General features: G+C 40.9%; 1 protein-coding gene across 3 annotated transcripts in view; it reads right to left on the bottom strand.

The window, feature by feature from the left end:
• GPM6A (glycoprotein M6A) overlaps positions 1-23,005 on the bottom strand; it is a 197,719-nt gene that overhangs the window by 127,098 nt on the left and 47,616 nt on the right. The window contains exon 1 of one of the 3 annotated variants that reach the window (XM_081021773.1): positions 21-506. The exons of 1 other annotated variant lie outside the window; for it this stretch is intronic. In XM_081021773.1, the coding sequence (XP_080877899.1) occupies positions 21-57 (37 nt within the window). In that variant the 5' untranslated portion in view covers positions 58-506. Of the gene's footprint in view, positions 1-20; positions 507-23,005 lie in introns of those variants that run through there. One more of the 3 variants, XM_081021774.1, reaches the window with a different exon arrangement.

Raw genomic sequence — 23,005 nt, 5'->3', positions numbered from 1 at the left:
CAACTAGTTTATCACAATACCTTTTTGTGTCTGTCCCTCTTCCATATTTTCTTCCATGGCTACCTTTCTTCACTAGATACTGCTGCACAGGTTTAATCAAAAGCCTCCCTCAAATGTAGGGAAAACTGTAGATTTATTTTTCCCGGGAAGCTCCAACAGCACTGGCTTATGCAGGTCTTCGGAGCTTAGCTAAGGCTCCCCTCACTCTCCTTCCTTGCTTGGAGACAGGCTGTCAAGTGTAATTTCATTCAAATTACTCTCCCGTGAAGATTATCAATTTTTCTTCTCAAAGCTGTCCATTGTATACCACTGTAAGCAGGTATTCAAATGAAAAGCCTGTGAATTTGGGGGGGAATTTTGGTTGGGGTCCCAGTAGCAGTGTCACTGTGATTCGTAAGGCTCACTTTGCATATAAAACAGGGGGGAGAGAAATTGATGTTTGCATTGAAATCTGTGCTTTAAATTGGAAACAGGCTGCACTGCGAACAGATGGAGGGGTGTCTTCCTAACATGAAGCAGACCACGAACCTATAATTCCCCCTATTTGCTACCAAAGTGGGAAAGCCCAGATGCCTGTAGCTGTGGATGCTGCAATACTGCGATACTTACTTCTCCCTCACATACACTACCATGTATTTGGCTTAAAAGGATTTCTAAACACATAATCACAGTTTAGTTCAGAAATAGTGATAGGAATCTTGCAGTTGTGTGTGTGTGTGTGCGCACGCGTGCACATACACACACATATACAAGAGAACACAAAGGTATCTATGAAATCTAACATTTCAGTTTTCACCAAATCTGCTCTCTGAATATATTACAAATTTACCAGCTGGATCAAAGAAAGGACCAAAATGTGAAAAGACGAATACAGTTTTTGGAATTAAAATGGTACTTGTGGATTATTTCAATGCAAAGCTAACACATAAATACATCAAAAATATTTAAACCCTTCAAATTTCTTATCCAATACACAGAGACATAATATTAGCTGTATGTTACACCACCCCATGCAACAACAACAAAAAAAGGATGTTGAAAGGGGGAAACAAATCTGTTGTGTTGTGGACTGGTTAGGGAATGCAGAGGTTAAGTACATCATGAAGACACCTGCTTGTTTGGGGAGATCTGCAATCTGATTTTGAATACCAGCTTGATTGAATACTGCAGTCTAGAGGTGAAATTGCATTCCTGTGCCTTACATCATTGGGTGGCACAGAATAAATTTGGAGTTCCAACACTCTGCATGGGTGTCAAAGGAAAAAACTCTAAATCCGTATTTTATGAAACCTTCCTGTTTCTGTTTCTCCAATTCTATCATCAGAGAGCAAAAATGCAATGTTTCGTTATGAAAAACATTTAACAAATATACATAAGGTATTAAATCTGACACAGAGAACAGGCAGCATCTTACTCTATTATGTACTCTTTCCTAGGGAAAATTGATTATAGCTTCAGTGGACTGCCATAGTAGTACAGCAAGAAGCATCCACCTACCTAGGTGCTTTAGCGAATATAACCCATGGGTGTCCACAGGAGGAGGGGGGCAGTACTCCCCCCTTGGATGAACAGTGGGTTCATATCCATAGCTTTTCTTTTTTTTTCTTTTTTTTTAAGTAAGTTTCTAGTTTTTTAGAACCTGAGTTAAGAAGCAAAATGTGCATGTACTAATTGTGTGGTGATAAACTAACCAGCTTACCATTTCAGTGTTTAACATTCCTCCCTTCCTCCAGAAATAAATAAATAAATTGAGTGGATGCCCACCACAATATCAACATTAAATTCAATACTAAACAAGTAACTGATTTTAGCTTTTTACAAACCAATGTATCTAGCATTGCCATCTGCCTCCAAATCACTGTTAACTTGCAGAATGGCAGAATAAACAATTATTCATGATGCAGCAGAACCCTTTGCACTATAAATAGCTGAAGAAGCCACCCAAAAAGGCACAATCATGCGCCACCATGGGGCCACAGTGAGGGAAATACGTGGTGTGAATGCCTTGCTTACCATGTAAAAAATGTTTCCTAACCATGTTGTCCTATTAATGTTCACTCCAAAGTAAGTTCCATTGTATTGAATGGGGTTCACCCTTTTGTTAACACCTTTAGAATTTCAACCCAAGTCAATAAAGTGACTTATGCTCAAAGTGAACTCATTGAAATAAATGACCACCAGTAACTTGTCCATTGCTTGCAATGGGTCTACACTGAATATGACTTACAGTGGTACCTCAGGTTAAGTACTTAATTCATTCCGAAGGTCCATTCTTAACCTGAAACTGTTCTTAACCTGAAGCACCACTTTAGCTAATGGGGCCTCCTGCTGCCGCCGCACCGCCAGAGCACGATTTCTGTTCTCATCCTGAAGCAAAGTTCTTAACCCGAGGTAATATTTCTGGGTTAGCAGAGTCTGTAACCTGAAGCATATGTAACCTGAAGCGTAAGTAACCCGAGGTACCACTGTAGTTGGATGGCATCCTGTGACTTCACATATCATGTGGAAACCAAACAGAACCAATCATCCGATGAGTTTCTAAATGTATTCTGCATGAGCTGGAATCTGCTGCAAATAAAAAGCCCTGCAAACAGAAAGCACACAGCCAAACTACTCTGTGAAGTAAAGGAATGGTCTTTACATGGTCCATTCCTATTCTGTCTGAATCTCCTGAACAGTAGCTATGAGCTATTGAGTCATCTAGAACCTGTATCCTGCACATAATATTCCAAAGGCTGGACTCCTGGTCGCCTAATTTAGGGCAAGTAGGCCATCTAGTTTACTTAGTCTTATCTCCAGCCATGGACACCACTAACCCAGGATACAGGCAGCCCCCCCCCCCCATTTGAAAACCATTGGAAAAGCCTGCGAACACCCAATTTCTGCCCCCATTCCACCCCACTCCAGCCCCACTGTACCCTTTCAGTGACATTTCAGTGATGTCTTTGTGATGTTTCTGGGTCACTTCCAGGTTCCGTGTGATGCATATATACGCGGTCATGCACATACTGCACATACTGAACAGGTGTAAATGGAGGGCTGCCTGTACAATCGTTAACTGTATAAAAAGGTAAAGGTAAAGGACCCCTGACAGTTAAGTCCAGTCACTGACAACTCTGGGGTTGCGGCGCTCATCTCGCTTTACTGGCCGAGGGAGCCAACGTTTGTCCGCAGACAGTTTTTCCGGGTCATGTGGCCAGTCTGACTAAGCCGCTTCTGGCGAAACCAGAGCAGCGCACGGAAACGCCGTTTACCTTTCCGCCAGAGCAGTATCTATTTATCTACTTGCACTTTGACGAGCTTTTGAACTGCTAGGTTGGCAGGAGCTGGGACTGAGCAATGGGAGCTCACCCCGTCACAGGGATTTGAATCACAGACCTTCTGATCAGCAAGTCCTAGACTCAGTGGTTCAGACCACAGCGCCACCCACCCCGATTAGCTGTATAAAATACTTCAAAAGATATGTGGGATGATTCTGAAATTCTCTTCTGCTTTACTTCTGCTTTGGCAGTGAAGAAACCATGGAATCTATGAGCATACAACTGTACACCTGCTTTTTGTAGGCATAACGGGCTCAAGAGTAAACCAACACGCACTATGGTTCATTAGTGGCTATTACTCAAGAGAAACAGATATGCAGCTACATACGTAGCAGTTTTCCCTGGGTAATAGTCATTAAATGAACCATGAAGATGACTCACTCTCATAACCCACTTATAGGACTGAACTTTTTAATTCTTCACTAATCGTTCGAAAATCCACATGAGTGTGTAAGCATTTTTTACTTTTGATATTTCTTTTAATCTTAAAAACATTTTAAGGTTTAAATAAAGAATCTGCTTGCTCATTTCACCAAATATTTGAGCAAGCGAGCTACACAGTCCAGCTAGCAATCTTGATGTGCATGGTAAAAAGGACCCAATACAGGTGCTAGCATTGCTCAACTGATAAAGAGTTGGGCACTGAGCTAGGAGACCTAAGTTGAAGTCCGAGTGGAGTCGGAGAGCTGAAAATAGTGCCAATATATTTCACATCTGGCAATCAATGTGCCCTTTAATTTCAGATAGTACATGGTTAAAGGTAAAGGGACCCCTGACCATTAGGTCCAGTCATGGCCGACTCTGGGGTTGCGGCGCTCATCTCGCTTTATTGGCCGAGGGAGCCGGCGTACAGCTTCCGGGTCATGTGGCCAGCATGACTAAGCCGCTTCTGGCAAACCAGAGCAGTGCACAGAAACACCGTTTACTGCCAGAGCGGTACCTATTTATCTACTTGCACTTTGAGGTGCTTTCGAACTGCTAGGTTGGCAGGAGCACGGACTAAGCAACGGGAGCTCACCCCATCGCGGGGATTAGAACCACCGACCTTCTGATCGGCAAGCCCTAGGCTCTGTGGTTTAGACCACAGTGCCACCCATGTCCCTTATACATGGGTACATGGCTAGGTGAGTCTAAAAAGCCCTATGAGGGAGGCTTAGTTTGGTTGGAATCAAGGATACACTTCTAGAGTTATTGCTAAATACATTACTCCTGGTAAATGATCCACAATAGCCGCTAGAGAGCTGTGAAAATTTGTGACCTGGGCTTTTTAGACTCATCTACCCATGTACTATCTGAAACCAAAGGGGCGCATTGTTTGCCAGGTATGATTCCCCCCCGCCCCAGCTTTTCTACCCCACTATCCTACTTCATGTGGTCTTGGACTATCACTGCCTTTAATAACTGTGTTTATTAACCATTATTATGTTAATTATTACTTAAACTCAATGCGAAGTGCTTTATGTTTTTTTTTTAAAGTAAACAGTCGTATGCAGTGTAAATTGATGAAGCAAGAGCAGCAGATAGTTTTTCATCTGCATATTTTCATGCGGACTTACAGAAAATGACAGTGTTGCTATTGAACCACTGAACATACCAAAAAGAAGAAGCAATAGCCAGTGTGTGAGAATGTGGTTTGGAGAGATGTTAACCTGTTTGTCATGTTTACTGTCAGTGCTGCAACTTACAACAAATCAAATGATTTCTCTTTCCAATTCAATGCTACTCTGAGCAGCCTAAGGTTTGCAAGGGCAATTTCAAAGACTTTTGGAACTACCAACTTTAGACCACCTGTCAATCCGGCCAAGGTCTGAAATTACACAACCACATTTCAAGTGTATTACAGCAGTGCACATGAAGAGGCTGCCCAGCTCTGGAAACCACCCAGCACTAGATAAAAGAAGAATGCTGAACTGGAAGTATGGAAACTGAAGTGCTACAAAAGAACTTGGTATAATTAAAGTGAGTGCATGCGTCTTCCTGTTTGGTAAAATCACAGTGCTGTGGCTTCCAGTACTAAGAAATGATGCACCACTGCAGGTGCTGACACAAGTGATTTGGCAACTAAAATACAGTATATCCAGGCAGAGACGCGTAAAACAATATCGTCAGGGTGCAACACAGGATGCAAAGGAACCTGGTTGCTCCTGACTTCCTGTTTCTGCCCATTTAAGAGGACAGAAGAAAGAAAAATGTTGCCGTTCCCTACTCACTGCAACACTCATTGGAAATTATGGTTTTAAAAAGGAGACGGGGGGTGGGGGAGAGAGACTGTTCCATGTCCCTTTCCTATCAAGTCTTTCATATTTATGAAGTATGAAAGGATGGGGAGGGGGTTTCCCAACCATATGTGTTGGGAGTCTATGTATCAATTACATTATGCATCAGGTGAGACAAGACATCTGGAAACTATTAACTCCACATATATTAGACCTGGGGTGCCAACTTGAATAAAATATTGGGGGCCCAGGTTAAGCCCTGCCCCACATAATCAAACACATGACATGCCACACATATACACCATTTGAATGACAACACCCATCAACTGGGGAGGGCAGCCCCTTCAAATATTTTAGGGGTGGCGAAGGAACCTCAGCCCCCAGGAGTTGACTCCTATCTACGTATTAGACTGCTGCATAGCTGTAAATGAAAGGCAACTTCCTTCCGGTAGTGGGTGTTTAACCTCCATTCAGATACATCTGAAATGTATCGCCTAAGAAAATCTCAGTGCTCTGGCTAAGCTGATAAGAGTAACAAAAGTTAGACAGGCTCCTATTTAGAGACAAGAGGGGGATGGAGATGCTGAAAAACTTGGCCCATTCGGTGTTCAATTACTTAGTTCACTGAACTTTCCAATATAGCCTAATTCTTTTCTGAACTGAGCTGCAACCATTTCATCTTTATCCAAGCACTGATCCCAGCCAGATAGTGTGCAGAGCAATCAGCCATGTTAGCAGGCTTGATGAAACAGTGTCACGGAATTGACACACTGACACAGTAATCTGCAATCAGAGTGGAAAGAACTTGCTATCATGTGCTAATTCTGTTTGTACATACTAACATTCTGACTTAAGTTTGTGTAACAAGTCAAACTAGTTTTCCCTTCTTTGTCATGAAGGGGGAGTTCATGATCCTTTCATTACTTTTTATTAAATAAAATATAAAATAAAAACATTCCTTCCAGCAGCACCTTAGAGACCAACTAAGTTAGTTATTGGTATGAGCTTTTGTGTGCATGCACACTTCTTCAGATACTTTTACTTTTTACTTTTACTTTTTACTTTTTATTACTTCACCATAAGTAAACCTTCAAAGACATATTTACATCTATGCTCCCATTTAAATCTGATGGCGTTATTTTCATTTTGGCATACCAAGGAACAAAAAGAGCCAAAGCTCATTTCCAGGAGTTCCTGCAAGGATTGTTGGATTGTTAGAACGACAAAAAAAGTTATCACTTATTAAGCCTAGTGGAACTGCCCATCTCCTCTCTCCATGGTCACCATATACAATGTCCCAAATTGCTGCTGTTTACTAAAGCTCCACAATCAACTGACTTCTCATGTGAAATGACTTGCTTTCTTCTTCCTCTACTCAACTGTTTTGCTCTACTATACCCACAAGGTGTTTTCAAATAATAAAATTACACAAAAGCTAAAAAATACCATAGGTCAAATAAAAAACCCAATGCCATATACAGATTTTTTAAAAAGTAACAGATTAAGACTCCTACAAGACTCTGCTACTTCTCCATTGCTGAATTTTGTTGTGGTTTTGTTGTTTAGTCGTGTCCGACTCTTCATGACCCCATGGACCAGAGCATGCCAGGCACTCCTGTCTTCCACTGTCTCCCGCAGTTTGGTCAAACTCATGTTAGTAGCTTTGAGAACACTGTCCAACCATCTCATCCTCTGTCATCTCCTTCTCCTTGTGCCCTCCATCTTTCCCAACATCAGGGTCTTTTCCAGGGAGTCTTCTCTTCTCATGAGGTGGCCAAAGTATTGGAGCCTCAGCTTCAGGATCTGTCCTTCCAGTGAGCACTCAGGGAGGATTTCCTTAAGAATGGATAGGTTTGATCTTCTTGCAGTCCATGGGACTCTCAAGAGTCTCCTCCAGCATCATAATTCAAAAGCATCAATTCTTCGGCGATCAGCCTTCTTTATGGTCCAGCTCTCACTTCCATACATCACTACTGGGAAAACCATAGCTTTAAATATTTGGACCTTTGTTGGCAAGGTGATGTCTCTGCTGTTTAAGATGCTGTCTAGGTTTGTCATTGCTTTTCTCCCAAGAAGCGGGCGTCTTTTAATTTCATGACTGCTGTCACCATCTGCAGTGATCATGAAGCCCAAGAAAGCAAAATCTCTCACTGCCTACATTTCTTCCCTTTCTATTAGCCAGGAGGTGATGGGACCAGTGGTCTTAGTTTTTTTGATGTTGAGCTTCAGACCATATTTTGCACTCTCCTCTTTCACCCTCTTTAAAAGGTTCTTTAATTCCTCTTCACTTTCTGCCATCAAAGTTGTGTCATCTGCATATCTGAGGTTGTTGATATTTCTTCCGGCAATCTTAATTCCTTTGCTGCACAAAGTAAAGCTACTCTCACTAGAAAAGGGGCAGCTTACCTGCTTCTTGAAGACCAACTATGAGCTAAGCAGTGCAAACTTCATAGAGAAAAGCATTCAACAGCTGAGGAGCTAATCCAGTCAATCCAGAGCCAGTGCGTTAAGACTGGTCTTTAGGTCCAGAAAACTAAACTAAGATCTGGGTTTCCCTAAGACGTACCTTTGCTGTAGGAAGCAGTAGAAATTTTATATTTCTAATTAAAGCACTGGTATTCCCAGAATAAATGCAGAATCATTTACAAATTATGTGCAAGAAATCACGGAGGGAAACTGTTCAATACAGTTGTATGCTGCACTCATTTTCTGCTCTACTGGAGGCAATAAGGATCCACCCTATTAAACTGCCCACTACAGACTGCAAGGTCTCTTGTGTTTTGTCTCCCAAAAGGTTCAGGGGCAGCACAGATTTCTCTCCTCTTTGGGTCTGAGTCTAGAAACCACATCAGTTGCACTGTGAATATAATTCTTTATTGGCCTTACCCTTCCTTGTTGGCTCATCCATCCAAATGGAATTCATCCCATCTTTTCACCAGGGGACAAGAAAACATTTTAAAATGAGCACAAAAGAGGAAGCTAAAGGCAACAGGGTATAAAGATCACTGCACAAAAGGCTTCTGCCTGAGCTGCTCCCAGGAGGGCTAAGAAGATTTACAAACCAACACAGTCCATAAATGTTAAACAATTTTGAAAGTCAGCATTAACTGATTGTGATTACAAATCCTTAGTTGTAGAGAAGTTGTAAAAATCAAGCTGTATTCATAGCAATTTACCACCAGTTATTTTATACATTCTGGTACTGCTGAAAGGACAGTTTATCTCTGTCTGTGAACTGGTCTGCTAATGACAAATGAAACATGCACGGAAATGCAGTACTGGCTCTATTCTCTCAAAATGTAAATTAATTCACATTGAAAAGGAGCAGTGTGCATATTATTGAGGTCTGCATCCTAGCCTATCACTTCGCACTTCAGCTGAAATTGTACATAATAAAGCTAGATATCCAAATTTGATGAAAATGTCAACTGTTCATTATTAGGAGATTTAACCTTACAAAGCATTCCACTAAAACGAAAACCAAAAAGGTTTTAAGATCTGTGAATGAAATGGAGCCTCAGATGAACTGAAAAATCACACTGATCAGATCTGCACATCATGGTAAGCCAATGCTCGCCTTGCATATGCCAACTGCACCCACTTTGGGCTAGTGCGTGAAATAAATAGGCCATGAAACCTATCTAAATGATACACCCGAACCGAGGTTCATGCTGTGTTTCACTCAAACAAGCCATGAGTGGGTAATCCAGGAACAGACATTGACTTGTCATTATGATTTATCTCCCCCCCCCCCCCATTAGTGCATTTGTAGAAAAGCATTGGCTATGATTTACCAGGCCAGCAAACTGGGTGACTAAATGCAGCATGGGAATGTACAAAACTCTCTTCTTCATCTAAAGTTTGGAAAGAGGGAGATCTAAACGCTGTAATTCAAAGTGACCACATTATCAGAGAATACAAAAGAACAGTTTATAAATATAATTCATAGGAAACTGTAACATTTTTTTTTAAAGTGTTTGTTCCTTAGTATCTTTGAATGAAGCAAAATGGTTTACAATAACCTAACAGCAACATCATTCATAAGTTTGGAGGCACTGACTGTGAAAAGAGGCCAAGAATTACAACTCTGTTACCATAGTACATTTTGGGAGGTATCCAAGCTCTGTTCCCTTTATAAACTCAAATTAGAAATCTCTTAGTACAATGTGATTAGAAGATCGTCTTAATCTGCAAAACCAAATCACATAAATGGATTTCAGAGCAGTTTTCAAATGGCAAAATCTCCTAGTACACGTGGAGAACTACAACCACGGAAAACAGCTGGTTAAAAATGGCATATCCTTGCAACTTGGGCTATCTAAACTGTTGACTTCAGTATAATACCAATTCCATGATAAACTGCAGCATTTTAGATTTTAAAATAGTAACAACTTTCCTTCTTCCTAGCCACCAGCAGTTTACATTAAATTTCATCTGAAACACTGCAGCCCAAATATAGAACTTCCCTTAATCCTTGGATAAACTAATAATGTTAAAAGCCTACGTTTGCTCAGATTTATAATAAAGCTTTCTTAGACACACTAAATAAATGTAGAAAGCAATACAAGCCTGCATTCAAAAGGCATAGTACTTACTGGCCATTATTAAATAAATCAAATTTGGTATCTACAATCCAAGAAGGATTTGTGGTAACAACACCTGTGTGACTAGTTTAGGGACATGGGATGGGCCATTTTTGATAAGCCAACATAGCTACAAAATCCTCTTCTAGAGGTCAATGTAAGGTGAACCCTCCCCTCCCCACACAATTTAGCCAACCAGTTGTGAAAAATGCAGGACAAAAGGTCTCATTTGTTCCTACTGAAGTCAAGATGCACCAAGTATTAAAACATTTCACCATCCCCTCTTTGCAGGTGTTATTTCCCCAGGAAGCACTCAAAGGAGTATTAAAGTTTTCACAGAGAAGAGAGGATTCATCTCCGTTGCCTTAGCAACTGAGCTGACACTCCCTGTTTTGCTATGCTAGGCAAAAAGGAAGCATCACCCTGCCGCTTCTTGGAAGGGCATCAGAATGTAGATCTGAATGTGGATTTTGTAATGGAATCCCTGGCTGGCTGGGTTCACATAGTAAAAAAGAAACAAGATCCCCCCCCCCTTTTTTTAAGCAAAGCAGCAGATCGTTAGTAAGAAAGAAAAAAGTGCCACTTGAAAGCACACTCAAAAGTGTTCTCGGCAAAAGAATAATGGTACAACTCTAGTTAATGCTTATCACTTACCAGAGGTTTACATAAATATATATCAGTATTATATGCATGTACATATGGATACATAACAAAAGTATGCTTAACATACAATTCTAACAGAAAGGCCTCTTGAACATGATTGCTGCCAAGTCTGAGGCTGTAGAACTTGCATGGCTTCCTGGTACTCTAGAAAGCTGCAGGCGATGAATCAATAAGGCTGGAGCACAAGCTACATAAATCTCAAGGTAAATCCAACTGAACATAGGTGAAAGCAGATTACTGCACCTATGACATGGAAGTGACTCCAGTGAATAAGAACTACTCTTTGCTTCTGTTGCACCATCTAGTAGCCATCCAGCAGAGCATTTCCAGGTGACAAAGAGGCTTCTGAAATTTGGCTAGGAGGAGGAATGATGAACCTACTGGAGACAAGTTTGCCAGGCACTTAGATGATAAAGTTTCTCATATCTGCACTAAATTAGATACCCTCAGGGCTAGTCCTGTAGAAGAGTCCAGAGCACCATTGGGTCCCTTATTATTGCATCCTCAGGATTCAGACTAGTTGTTTCAAGGAGTTTAGCCCTTTATATGCATTATCAGTCCTTGCCCCTTGTGTGCCCCATGGGCAAGATCTCCTTCTCCCATGCTCCTGGTTCTTAATGATTCCCAACAGGCAGACAGCAAGGTAAATATGACATGTACCCACCTGGTGCCTAAACTCATATTGGAAGGCCATGGACTTATTATATGTTCTAAGATAAACAAAACGCTCTTGCTCTTCGAGAAGCTAAGAGCACAGGGAGAGCAGGCCAAATGTCCAGGATCCTGTGTTTATAGTGTCCAACCAAATGCCTGTTGCCAGCCTCCTGCCCCCACCACCACGATGCCCCACCCTCCACTTTCACCCACACCCACTTCTGCTACCAGAACTCCCGGGCTTTTGATGAACCCTGCGAGAGCAGGGCCATTTCTCTTAGCATTGCCACTTGGCTTCTCCACCTCGGGGTGGGAGATGAGTGGACACCACTGTGCAGTAGAATGCCTCCCTTTCACCCCCAGCGGTAGAAGTGGTGGGGTGGCCCAAGCATGGCCTCTTGCACTTTTACCACCAGAGGCAGGCACTTCACCCCACTTCATGGGCCTATGGCAAGCCCACAAGCAGAACCTGAATGTAACAGCACTCTCTGCACCTGCAATACTCAGCAATGGGTATTCAGAGGCATACTGCCTCAAAACAGGGGTGTCAGAACATAACCATTGTGACTGGAAGCCATTGATAACTTTATTCTCCATGAATTTGTCTAATCTTTTTAAACCATCCATGTTAGAAGCCATCACTGCATCTTGGAGGAGCAAAATCCACAGTAGGTGCTGTCCGAATAAATGCTTTTTTTCCCTTTTCTATTTTACATCCTCCAACATTCAGCTTCATTGGATTACAAGTTCTTGCATGGACAGACAGAGAAAAAGTTTCTCCACCCACCTTCTCTACACCATGAGTAATTTTATACAGTTCTATCATGCCCCCTTTGCTATTTATCTAGAGTAAAAAGCCCCAGATGTTGCAGCTTTTTCCTCATAGGGAAGTAGCTCCAACCACTTGGTCCTTTTTGGTATGGTGTCAGCAGGCAAGGAAAAGCTGGGATCTTGTCTGCCAACTGCTAGGATATAACAACAGCTAGCAGAGTTTAGGAACCAGACCAAACACCACATTCTCTTGTAACATGATGGAAGCTGTATGCCAATGGTTGGTAGAACCAAATCCAAATGGGTTGGGGCCAATGCTCAATATGGGTGTTGCAAAGGCCACACATTCCTTGTGTTCACACACATCCACAGATTTTTCATCTGTTGATGAGAGGGAGAGGTGGGTAAGCTGGATTCAGCTCACAAGCCAGACGGTCCCCACCCTTGATCTAGAGCATAAAGCAAACAAGGGCATTGGCAGCATCTGGCTAGAAAGTGAAAACCCGGGCCAATATAAAGAGAAATATCAATCAGTCAAGCCTTTTATTTGTATGCCACCTTTCCAAAGTTAAAACTATGCTCAAGGCAGCTTACAACGTATTAAAAAAATACATAACTACAAACCTAAAAGCAGTTATAAATAATAAACGAAATTTCAAAAAGTACACAACCAGTTTGAACAATTTCCACATAAATCCAAAATAAAGATACAAAAAATTAGTATCAACAGCAACAATACCCTTCCAACAAAAGCCCCTCACAATACCTCAACCCAAGACAAATAAATAAGCTGTTAGCATGCATGTGTTTGCATGCATATTTGAAAGCACCTCGAATTGCACATTCCATACAAAACAGTGTGGTACTGATAGATGGGATCCTTATTCAGAGGTGCATTTATGTCCAGAGTTTGCCATCCTAGTTATGCATGCATACAAGATACAGATCTCCTTCACAGGATCAGGGCAACTGAATGCAGATGTCGCTGAACATCTACAACTCCCACCAGCCCCAGCAAGCATGGCCAACAGCCAGGCATGATGCGAGATGTGGCTCCACAACATCTGGTGGGTCAATGTTTCCCCATGCACAATAATAATAATAATAATAATAATAATAATAATAATAATTTATTTATACCCCGCCCATCTGGCTGGGCTTCCCCAGCCACTCTGGGCGGCTTCCAAAAGAATATTAAAATACTGTGATAGGTACATCAAACATTAAAAGCTTCCCTAAACAGGGCTGCCTTCAGATGTCTTCTAAAAGTCTGGTAGTAGTTGTTCTCTTTTACATCTGGTGGGAGGGCGTTCCACAGGGTGGAAGGCTCTCTGCCTGCTTCCCTGTAACTTGGCTTCTCGCAGTGAGGGAACCGCCAGAAGGCCCTCGGTGCTGGACCTCAGTGTCCGGGTAGAACGATGGGGGTGGAGACGCTCCTTCAGATATACTGGACCGAGGCAGTTTAGGGCTTTAAAGGTCAACACCAACACTTTGAATTGTGTTCGGAAACTACTTCAAGCAGCTTTTCGGAAACTATCATAAGCTGACAATGGTGCTCTCTTCCCTGTTGTTCCTTATCTCTATGTAACCCTGTCTTTCTGCAAAGAAAACATCTTGCTTTCTGGGTTAAGTCCCCCAACCCCCAGCCAGTATGAACAGTGGTCTGGGATGAAGAGAAGGAGCCCAATAAGCATCTGAAGGGCTACACGATCTCCACTACCATCACCAATGAGATGCACAACATAATTTACATTTGACGCCTGGGTCTTTATTTCCAAATATGCAGAATATTTGGGGCTATTATTCAAAATACATCATTGGTAACATATACTAAAGTGACTGTGAAAAATTTGAGAAAGACAAAATGGAGGGAATTAATTAAAACAAAGGAAAAGTTGGGGTGGTGAGGTTAAAAGAGTAGCTGCTGCTGTTCTAACCATTCATTTTCTTCCCTTTCACATTCAAAGCTGGCCACAAAATCAATACAATATTGAACAGACCTCTTTAAAATCTATCCCCTGAATCTCATCCATCTATATACCACCCAACTGTCAGTAACTGTGCTGATAGTCAGATTAAGTACTCCCTCTGGGTGAAGGTAGTTAATTCGCGGACTGATGAAATCTTCATGCTTAGGTTTGCAGAAAACTAGATTTGGGGCAAAATAATATCAATTCAGAGTGGGGGGAGAACTTTAAAAGATTCAGACTCTCCAGAACTAATGGCACCAGCATGTACCTTCCAATCATCACATGCCCATGTTGATGAACAAGCAGAGGGGGCTATGTTTATCATCTCACGATTGCACCGGACTGGGTGAAGTTTAGATCTTAAAAGGTTCGTGAATATCTGGAAACTGGGATTGAAATGTGGGGGGTTTAAAATTAGTTATTCAGTATATTTCCATAATGATTTCCCTCCTCCTGGAGATATTCTCACATTGATTCATATATTTCTTTTAATAGCTTGCAAGACGTCATGTAACCATATAATAGCAAGAGATTATTGTTGTAATAAATAATGTTGTCCTGTGTCTTATTTCTTGCCGCTAGAGACCACGAAGTTTATGCCAACATGGGCTAGAATTTGTTCCTAAGGGCATTATCCACAGCTGTTGAAACAAACGTCATATGACCCTTGTCTGCCCTGATAAGTATCACACTCACTGTTATTTCTACAGCTTTAAGTGATAAATCTTTAGCTAAACCTAGACAATAAGAACCAATGCAAGGAAATTTCACAGAGATTACCTATCTTTGTAGTTTATCTTTCCCTGTTGTACGGAAACCCATAAAATGCAAGGTTTCATCCAGTATGCTTTTTCACAGATAAAAAGGCTGCTTCCCCTGTTATATAATTTGTACATACAGATTCATACCCTGTATAGGGAAATATTTATTTCGTAATGTCCAAATGACAGCACTGATGTATTTTTTCTATTCAAACGAACATATGAGGAAGCAGATGCAGTCTCACTTCCCTTGGCTTGAAGCATGCTTTTTTTAAAAAATAAATAAATAAATGCAACAATACCCAGACAACAGAATACATACAACATCATTCAGGGGTATGGATCAGTAAGTCCAAAAAATAATAATAAAGAAAATCTTCTCAGCACTGTAAATGCAACTGCCAGTAAAAGGTGAAAACAATGGTGGTGCAGAAATACCTGTGGGCAATCAAAAGTGAAACCAAGCAGCCTACCTTCTGCAATAATTAGCATTATAGGCATAATAATAATTAGCATTATAGACTAGGGACATCTGGCAGTGATAACCCAGGTTTACAATCTTGCCATGTTGCTGAGTGCACCACCAAGCCTGGATCTCCATAAGGCAGTGGCAGTGGCAGCCAAAAATGCTCATCATAAATAGCTGAGAAATCAATGTGAAGGCCTTCGGATTTGCAGTCTGCTTTATCTCTAGAATAGAGTAAATCAATGGAGTGCATGTTGAGTTGCCTTTTAAGACTAAGGTTCCAGCTGCTGCACAATGAAGCACAAAACCTCCTGACTGAAGTGAGTTTCTGAGGTCACACTACAATCTAAATGCTCTTCCCCAAATGATCAAGTTCCAAATGTTGAATTGGTATGGATATTTCTTAAGCTGCATTTATATGTAGATATTTTGCAGATTTTATCTGCAATCATACCGTGCCACATTGCTAGATACTTGACCTGAGCCAAAGGAACGTGCAAGGTGCTATTTATAAGCACATAATTTATTTTTATTTATTTATTTATTTTAAAGTCCAAGCAGTTTATTTAAAATAGATTACTCATAAAACAGTGATAAAACCAACAAACATTCAAAACAACCCTACATCCTAGGCTTACTGAAACAAAACAAAAAAATGTTTCTAGCAAATGTCAAAAACAATACAGTACAATGAAGTTGCCTTCCTGATGTAAATAGGCAGATAGTTTTATGGGAACGGCTTTAGCTCCGTAGTATACAGAGTTGCTCAAGTTCACAGAATGAGTTTCTGGTAGAAATGGAGCATTTAAACCCAGGTCTCCAAAGTCCAACACTTTATGCAATTACACAGTTGAATGGAGTGACTACAGCCATTTTCATTATTGCCAGTTAGGTGTCTTTTATACCATGTGACAAATACAACAGCTCAATACACAAAAGCACTGTTAAGATGTTGGCCTGTATGTGGTGGGGAAGGGGAAACAGAATTACACTGGATGACAAAACACTTACACACACTTGCTGTAACTTCTGAAAGAGCGTATGCAAAGAGTTTCCTGGTCTCGTGGAGGGGGCCTGTTCACATGCAGGTTATGAGTGAGTAGGCTCTTTCACACATTATGCCAGATGCACATGGGGCAAAGCCAATGGCCACAAGCATGCAGAGTCCTATTTCCACGTTATGTGCATTCTGATGACCATTTAAACAGAGCTTAAATTTTGTACATCTAAAGAAGAAAAGGAAAGAATTTTACTTTCCAAATTTGCATCTACTGAAACACTGCAGTCATGTGTTGGAAATACAGTGGTGCCTCGAGTTACAAACACCTCAGGTTACAAATGCTTCAGGTTACAAACTCTGCTAACCTGGAAGAGTTACCTCGAGTTGAGAACTTTGCCCCAGAATGAGAATGGAAATTTTGTGCCAGCGGTGCAGCGGCAGCAAGAGGCCCCATTAGCGAAAGCACACATCTAGTTAAGAACAGTTTCAGGGTAAGAATGGACTTCCGGAATGAATTAAGTTTATAAATGGAGGTACCTCGGGTTACAGACGCTTCAGGTTACAGACTCCGCTAACCCAGAAATAGTACCTCAGGTTAAGAACTTTGCTTCAGGATGAGAACAGAAATCGTGCCGTGGCAGCGGGAGGCCCCATTAGCTAAAGTAGTACCTCAGGTTAAGAACAGTTTCAGGTTAAGAACGGACCTCTAGAATGAATTAAGTTCTTTACCCAAGGTACCACTGTACTTGATCACCATCCATTAATCATATACTGTGATTCTGTATGTAATATGTTTAAATCTATAAAACAGAGTGTTGTGAGTTGTTGTTTTTTGTTGTTGTTTTTTTTACAAAACAGCAAGGTCCTGCATAATGAAACATTAAGTGGGTTTAAAAATGAAACACCTGCATGGATGTTCCCAATCAATGTGACTCTTCAGTCAGGATGGGATTTTCAATTGTAACTGTTTTGGCTTGAATTTAAAAGTTTGATTTTTTTTTTAAAAGACATGTCCATAAAATTAGATCTGTTTTTCTTTATCCTAGGGTAAACATTGTCAAATTATGTTCCTGACAAATTAAGATCTAATATGTATTTCCCCAGCCCAGCCCCACTCCAATTTTTTTAAGAAACCACCATCAAATCCTAATGGACATCAAATAGAAACAAATAAAAGCTAAAATGAAGAATTCCTATTCTCCTTGAAGTGCAATGATGCTGTCTAAAGTGAACTTACAATGAGAGCCTATAAAAGGCTTATATAAAAAGCAAAGCGCAGCAGATCAACCTACTTGAAAATCTCCATTGCCATGACAACAGAAGCACAGCATTAAAGGGCCAGTGAACCTTTACAAAACCTGTTTGTGAAAATGTAGCATCTGCTGTTTTCAGGCATTTTTATATTAAAATAGGACTTCTTATGACATATTATTTTGTTAGATCATTGAACAAAAAGAGCACACGACCCATAGCCTTTTAAAACATTTTTTTAAAAAAATCTAGCACATATACAGCAACGCAATTCATGTGGTGAACTGAGAAGAAACAGAGTTCTACCTACGAACTGGTTAATACACTTATTGTGTGAGGGGGGAAATGAGGACTTGAACATGAGTTATTTTTAAAGCTGTATACCTAAAGACAAAAAACAATATCTGTATACTATTTGTTGCTACTTAATTTACTGAAACATATACGTAAGTAATTATTTATTTTAATACAGGTACATTACCTATTGTAACATATACATGCTTACATACTGTAAGTAGCTAGCTAGAAAACTAGATTATACATACAACACACACTAGTTAATGTGTGTGAGAAAGAAAACTTGCAATCCACATACATGTGAAATATTAAACAATTTCCCCAACTGTTCTGTTTTGGTGAATTCATCACCTGTTCTCACTGTTTCTGGTGCCATATGCATTGCTTGGTTTCTGTTGCAAGTTCAGTTGCAAGTGTGCAATTTTATATTGGATGAATTTTATATTGGTTGAATTTAGCATCCTGACAATCATAGCTTTCTAGCACTTATGGATACAAAAAGAAACACAAATTATATATTATCCACACTGCTTCCCCAAACCTATTTAGTAAGCCTTTGCAGGTGAATAAGAAGCAAAGCGAGAAGTTGTCCAAGGCCACAGAATATATCCCTTGGGCCTTGAACCCAAGTCTCCCATATCACAGTGTAACTCATTAACCAACAGGCCACAATGACTCTTCTATTGTAACAGAAATCATTTTGCTTGGATTTGTTTCTATGACCAGGGGACGCAGGAGCAAACTAAAATGAGGTACCGTAATTTAATCCCCAAATAACCAGGACATTTTCTCTGTTGACATCTCAGGATAACACAAGATGCCTCTCTACAGTGGTACCTCGGGTTAAGAACTTAATTCGTTCTGGAGGTCTGTTCTTAACCTGAAACTGTTCTTAATCTGAAGCACCACTTTAACTAATGGGGCCTCCTGCTGCCGCTGTGCCGCCACTGCATGATTTCTGTTCTCATCCTGAAGCAAAGTTCTTAACCCGAGGTACTATTTCTGGGTTAGAAGAGTCTGTAACCTGAAGTGTATGTAACCCAAGGTACCACTGTACATCAAAGCAGGATAACTACATTTACCATTATACTCACTTAGAACATTAATTTCAGCTCTCCCTGGCATGGTTTTGGTAGATAGGCCACCTCACAACTGTGAAACCCCCCACTCCCACTGCCATAGCACAAAAGCTGAGGTAGCGAAGAAATCTGAGATAAGTCATAGGATCCATGTAGACAGCACCACAGGAAAGACAGCTTCGAAAAATTTATCCCAGCTGCTCCTTGGCAGGATTCAGTTCACAGATTCAGCTAAGCAGGATCCAGCTAATCGAGTAGAGGGCCATGACGCCTTCCAGAGACAGAGGACACCATTGCTACAGTGATCTGGGCTGGAGGAGAAATGCACACGTCTCCCCTCCATTCTGCCATGATGAACAGTTACCGGTATGAAATGAAGGGTCTTGATGCCTGGACAGAAGCATTCATAGATGCCACTACAGAATACACTATACCCAGATGGGAGTATTTTGGCAAGTCATCCCCAAAAGCCAGAATCTCTCATCATGTCATCTATATTAGCAAACACACACACAAAGAGCTCAGAGCTGGGGCAGAGGGAAGCGCTCTGAAATCTGCCCACTCTAATACACAGGGAAAAAGAGACACTTCAGAGCTTTCCTTTCCAGGGAGTTCCACTTTGCCCTTTTCCTACTGGTCTTCTGCCATGGTGTTATAACTTTTCTGTTTAGAAAAGCCTTTAGACAGCCTATTACTACCTAGCATGCATTGCTCTGTGGGGGCATAGTGTTTCTTCAGTTCTTTATTGCTCTTGCTTTAACTCTTTAATCTCTGGGGCGCCTGCTCTGTTTGGCAGTTTTTGTTACTTTATTTTATTATATTTCTATTTATTACTTTAATATGTTGCATTTTTAATTTTTATTACATTATGGTTGCATTGCATGCTTCAAGCTTATATAAGGAAAGTGGATATAAATATTTTGAATGAATGAATGAATAGCTGAACTTGTTATATTCATACAGTGGTACCTTGGGTTACATACGCTTCAGGTTACAGACGCTTCAGGTTACAGACTCCGCTAACACAGAGATAGTATCTCGGGTTAAGAACTTCAGGATGAGAACAGAAATCGTGCTCCGGTGGCACGGCAGCAGCAGGAGGCCCCATTAGCTAAAGTGGTGCTTCAGGTTAAGAACAGTTTCAGGTTAAGAACGGACCTCCGGAACGAATTAAGTACTTAACCCAAGGTACCACTGTAGGCCTAAAGAACATGTTACCTCTTATCTTCCTATCTTCCTCAACTAAGCTAGTGTGAAGGATGACATTCATACAAGAAGAGGGGGGGGGGGTAATTTGCTTATTTGTGTGAGGTACTCTTCCTAACAGGGTACACTGCTGGAGGGAAGGAAATGGGATTATGTACACTTAGACCTCCATTCCCTCTATAATACAGATTCGTTTATTATTTTCACCCTATCATTTATCCTGCTTTTCTGTTATTACAGGAGTAATCAAAATAGCATAAAATAATAGTGAAGAAACAACTGAATTTAATGTCCAGTTCAAAAGTTTCAGAAGAAGTGGACTTCCGGGGTGGCGCCATCGGTAATGGCGGACTCCCTCTGATCTGGAGGGACCAGCTCCATGGGAAATGGGTCTTTTCTGCTACGGCGAAGCGGGAACCCTTTCAAAAATCACAGGTGGATGAAGCCTGTGACCATGGGACTCGGTGGGCACCTTTAGCGCCCCCCCAACCCGCAAAGGAACCCACTAACGGGCTCCGGAGCGAAGAGGGGGAAGTGGCGCGGTGCTGAGAGTCAACTGCTTCTTCCGTGGAGCGAAGCCGCACAGCCGTTGCCGGAGAGCGCTGCCTTTTTCCTGGGACAATTTGGCTTTTAAAACAATCACCCGTGAGTACTTAAATTTCGGACAATTGGACTCTAAATAAGGACTTGCGAGTAAAAAGGAAAATTGGACTTAAAAGTTTACTTCAATTTGGCACTGAAACGGGAAGGTCTAAACAGGAAGTCAGCCTTCCGTTTCTTTGTAGATAGATTAAAGCAAAGACATGGCAAACTAGAGCTCAGAAAATCGCTTGTAAAGGATTAACTTTCATCATTTAAAATTGTTGAACCCCCTTCGGAAGCAGGAGAAGAGGGGGGATTTTTTCCGGACTGTTTAAACCTGCAGAAGTGAGTGTAAAGCAAAGTAACTTTCCACCGTCTTGATCCTGGAGCGGGGTGTCAGGACTGACGTTTTTTGAAGCTCATTGACCAGAGACAAACGTTTTTGACAGATAGCTAAAAGAAGAGAAACATAGTGATTCCATTGTTCTCCTTCGCATTTTAAAGGAACAAATATTCACAAAATATCTGAAAAAGGAAACTTTGTTGTTAGATCTGTCTTTAAAAGAAAAGAACAAATAGAAGTTTTTCCCCTAGAGGGAGCCTGTGAAACTGTAACCAATTCTGAATCGGGGAGCTTGCAGCTGTTACAGATTACGATCGTGGGAATAGACTTCTGACCTTGCAGGACAATGTATTCAGAAGCTCTGCTGTGTGCTCTCTGTAAAACAAGTGCCCTACTGGAACAGCTACATGAGAAGACGGACTTGATGACTGATGCGATCAGAAATTTTGAACAGGCAGTGGGAAATTATATGGAGCCCACCCAGGAATTAAATCAGGAGTGTGCCCTGACAGAACAGATGAGGGAAGAGGATGTTACTGAATCTTGGGCGCCAGAGATGGAGGGAGCTGTGGCCCAGCAGGAACATGAGCTCTTGGATTTGACAAATGAACTTGGAAAAAGCCAGATTTGGAAAGATAAAGTTTGGTTTGGTTTGGAAATGGGGGGTTGGATAGACCCCCCCCTATGCAGGGATGTTTGGACTTTTCAAGTCTGGCAATGGGCCATGAGATGTTTGGGGTTGTGGGGGCTCTTAATTTTGGAGGGACTTTGAAACATGTTCTTAAATACCACATGGAGTTTAGTGTGGACTATGGAAAAGGGGCTGATTTGTCAAGAAGGGTCAAAAATATTGTTAAGCTGGAGTTCCCACGAGCGAAAGGAGCAGGAGACAAAGGAAAATACAGCTATAAATATTAAGAAGAGCCGCGGAAGGGACATGGAAGGGACTTAAGGGCCTCAGATATAAGATTACCAGGTTAATGCGCAAGATTGATGGGATAAAAAGGACTGACAAAACCCAGGACCAGGAGGAAGAGACGCTGGATGAAGATTGGATTTTTTTTTATTGTTTTTATTAGGATTGTTTTATAAAATTGATGAATGTTAGAAAAATGTTGGAATGAAATTATTTGGCTTTAGCAAAAATGTTTAAAGAATTATGTAAGAATATTATGGTTATGAGAAATTGGTAAAAATAAGATTTAAGTTTTAAGCTGTAAGGTTTTTTATAGTAAGATAAGATTAAAATAGATTAAGGTAATGTAATGACACAATATTATGAAATATGGAAAGGATTTGCTGCGACAATTAATAACTAGGATACAAAAAAAGGGAGGAGGAGGAGGTCAAAGAAAGAAGGTAATGACAGTTAAGGATTTGAGAATATTGGATTTGTTTTTAAATGTTTGTGGTATATTTTTGTCTTTTGATTGTGTTGTGCTATTTTTTGATTTTGATTTTTATTAATTTGTATTGTTTGATGTGGTTTGTTTTTTCTTTGTTTTTTCTTTCTCTTTTTCTACTTTGTGTGTTTTTTTTTTTTGTCATTCTAAAAAATTTTCAATAAATATCATTTAAAATATATATATATATATACAGTGGTACCTCTGGTTGTGGACGGGATCCATTCTGGAGCTCCAGTCAGATCCCAAGGTTTTCACAACCGGAGGTGCCTATTCTGCACATGTGCGTGCCTCGGTAGAGCGCTTCTGCACATGCGCGCATGGCTAAACCCAGAAAAATACTTCCGGGTTTGCTGCATGCATATCCCGAAGGATACGTAACCAGAGGTGCTAATAAGTAGAGGTTCCACTGTATGTGTAAATAAACCTTATATCATAAA

Source organism: Podarcis pityusensis (genome assembly GCF_964106645.2).
Source record: "Podarcis pityusensis genome assembly, chromosome: 9".
NCBI classification, from domain to species: domain Eukaryota; kingdom Metazoa; phylum Chordata; class Lepidosauria; order Squamata; family Lacertidae; genus Podarcis; species Podarcis pityusensis.
The sequence above is the reverse complement of the archived record's forward strand: the minus strand, read 5'-3'. Positions and strand labels throughout refer to the sequence as shown.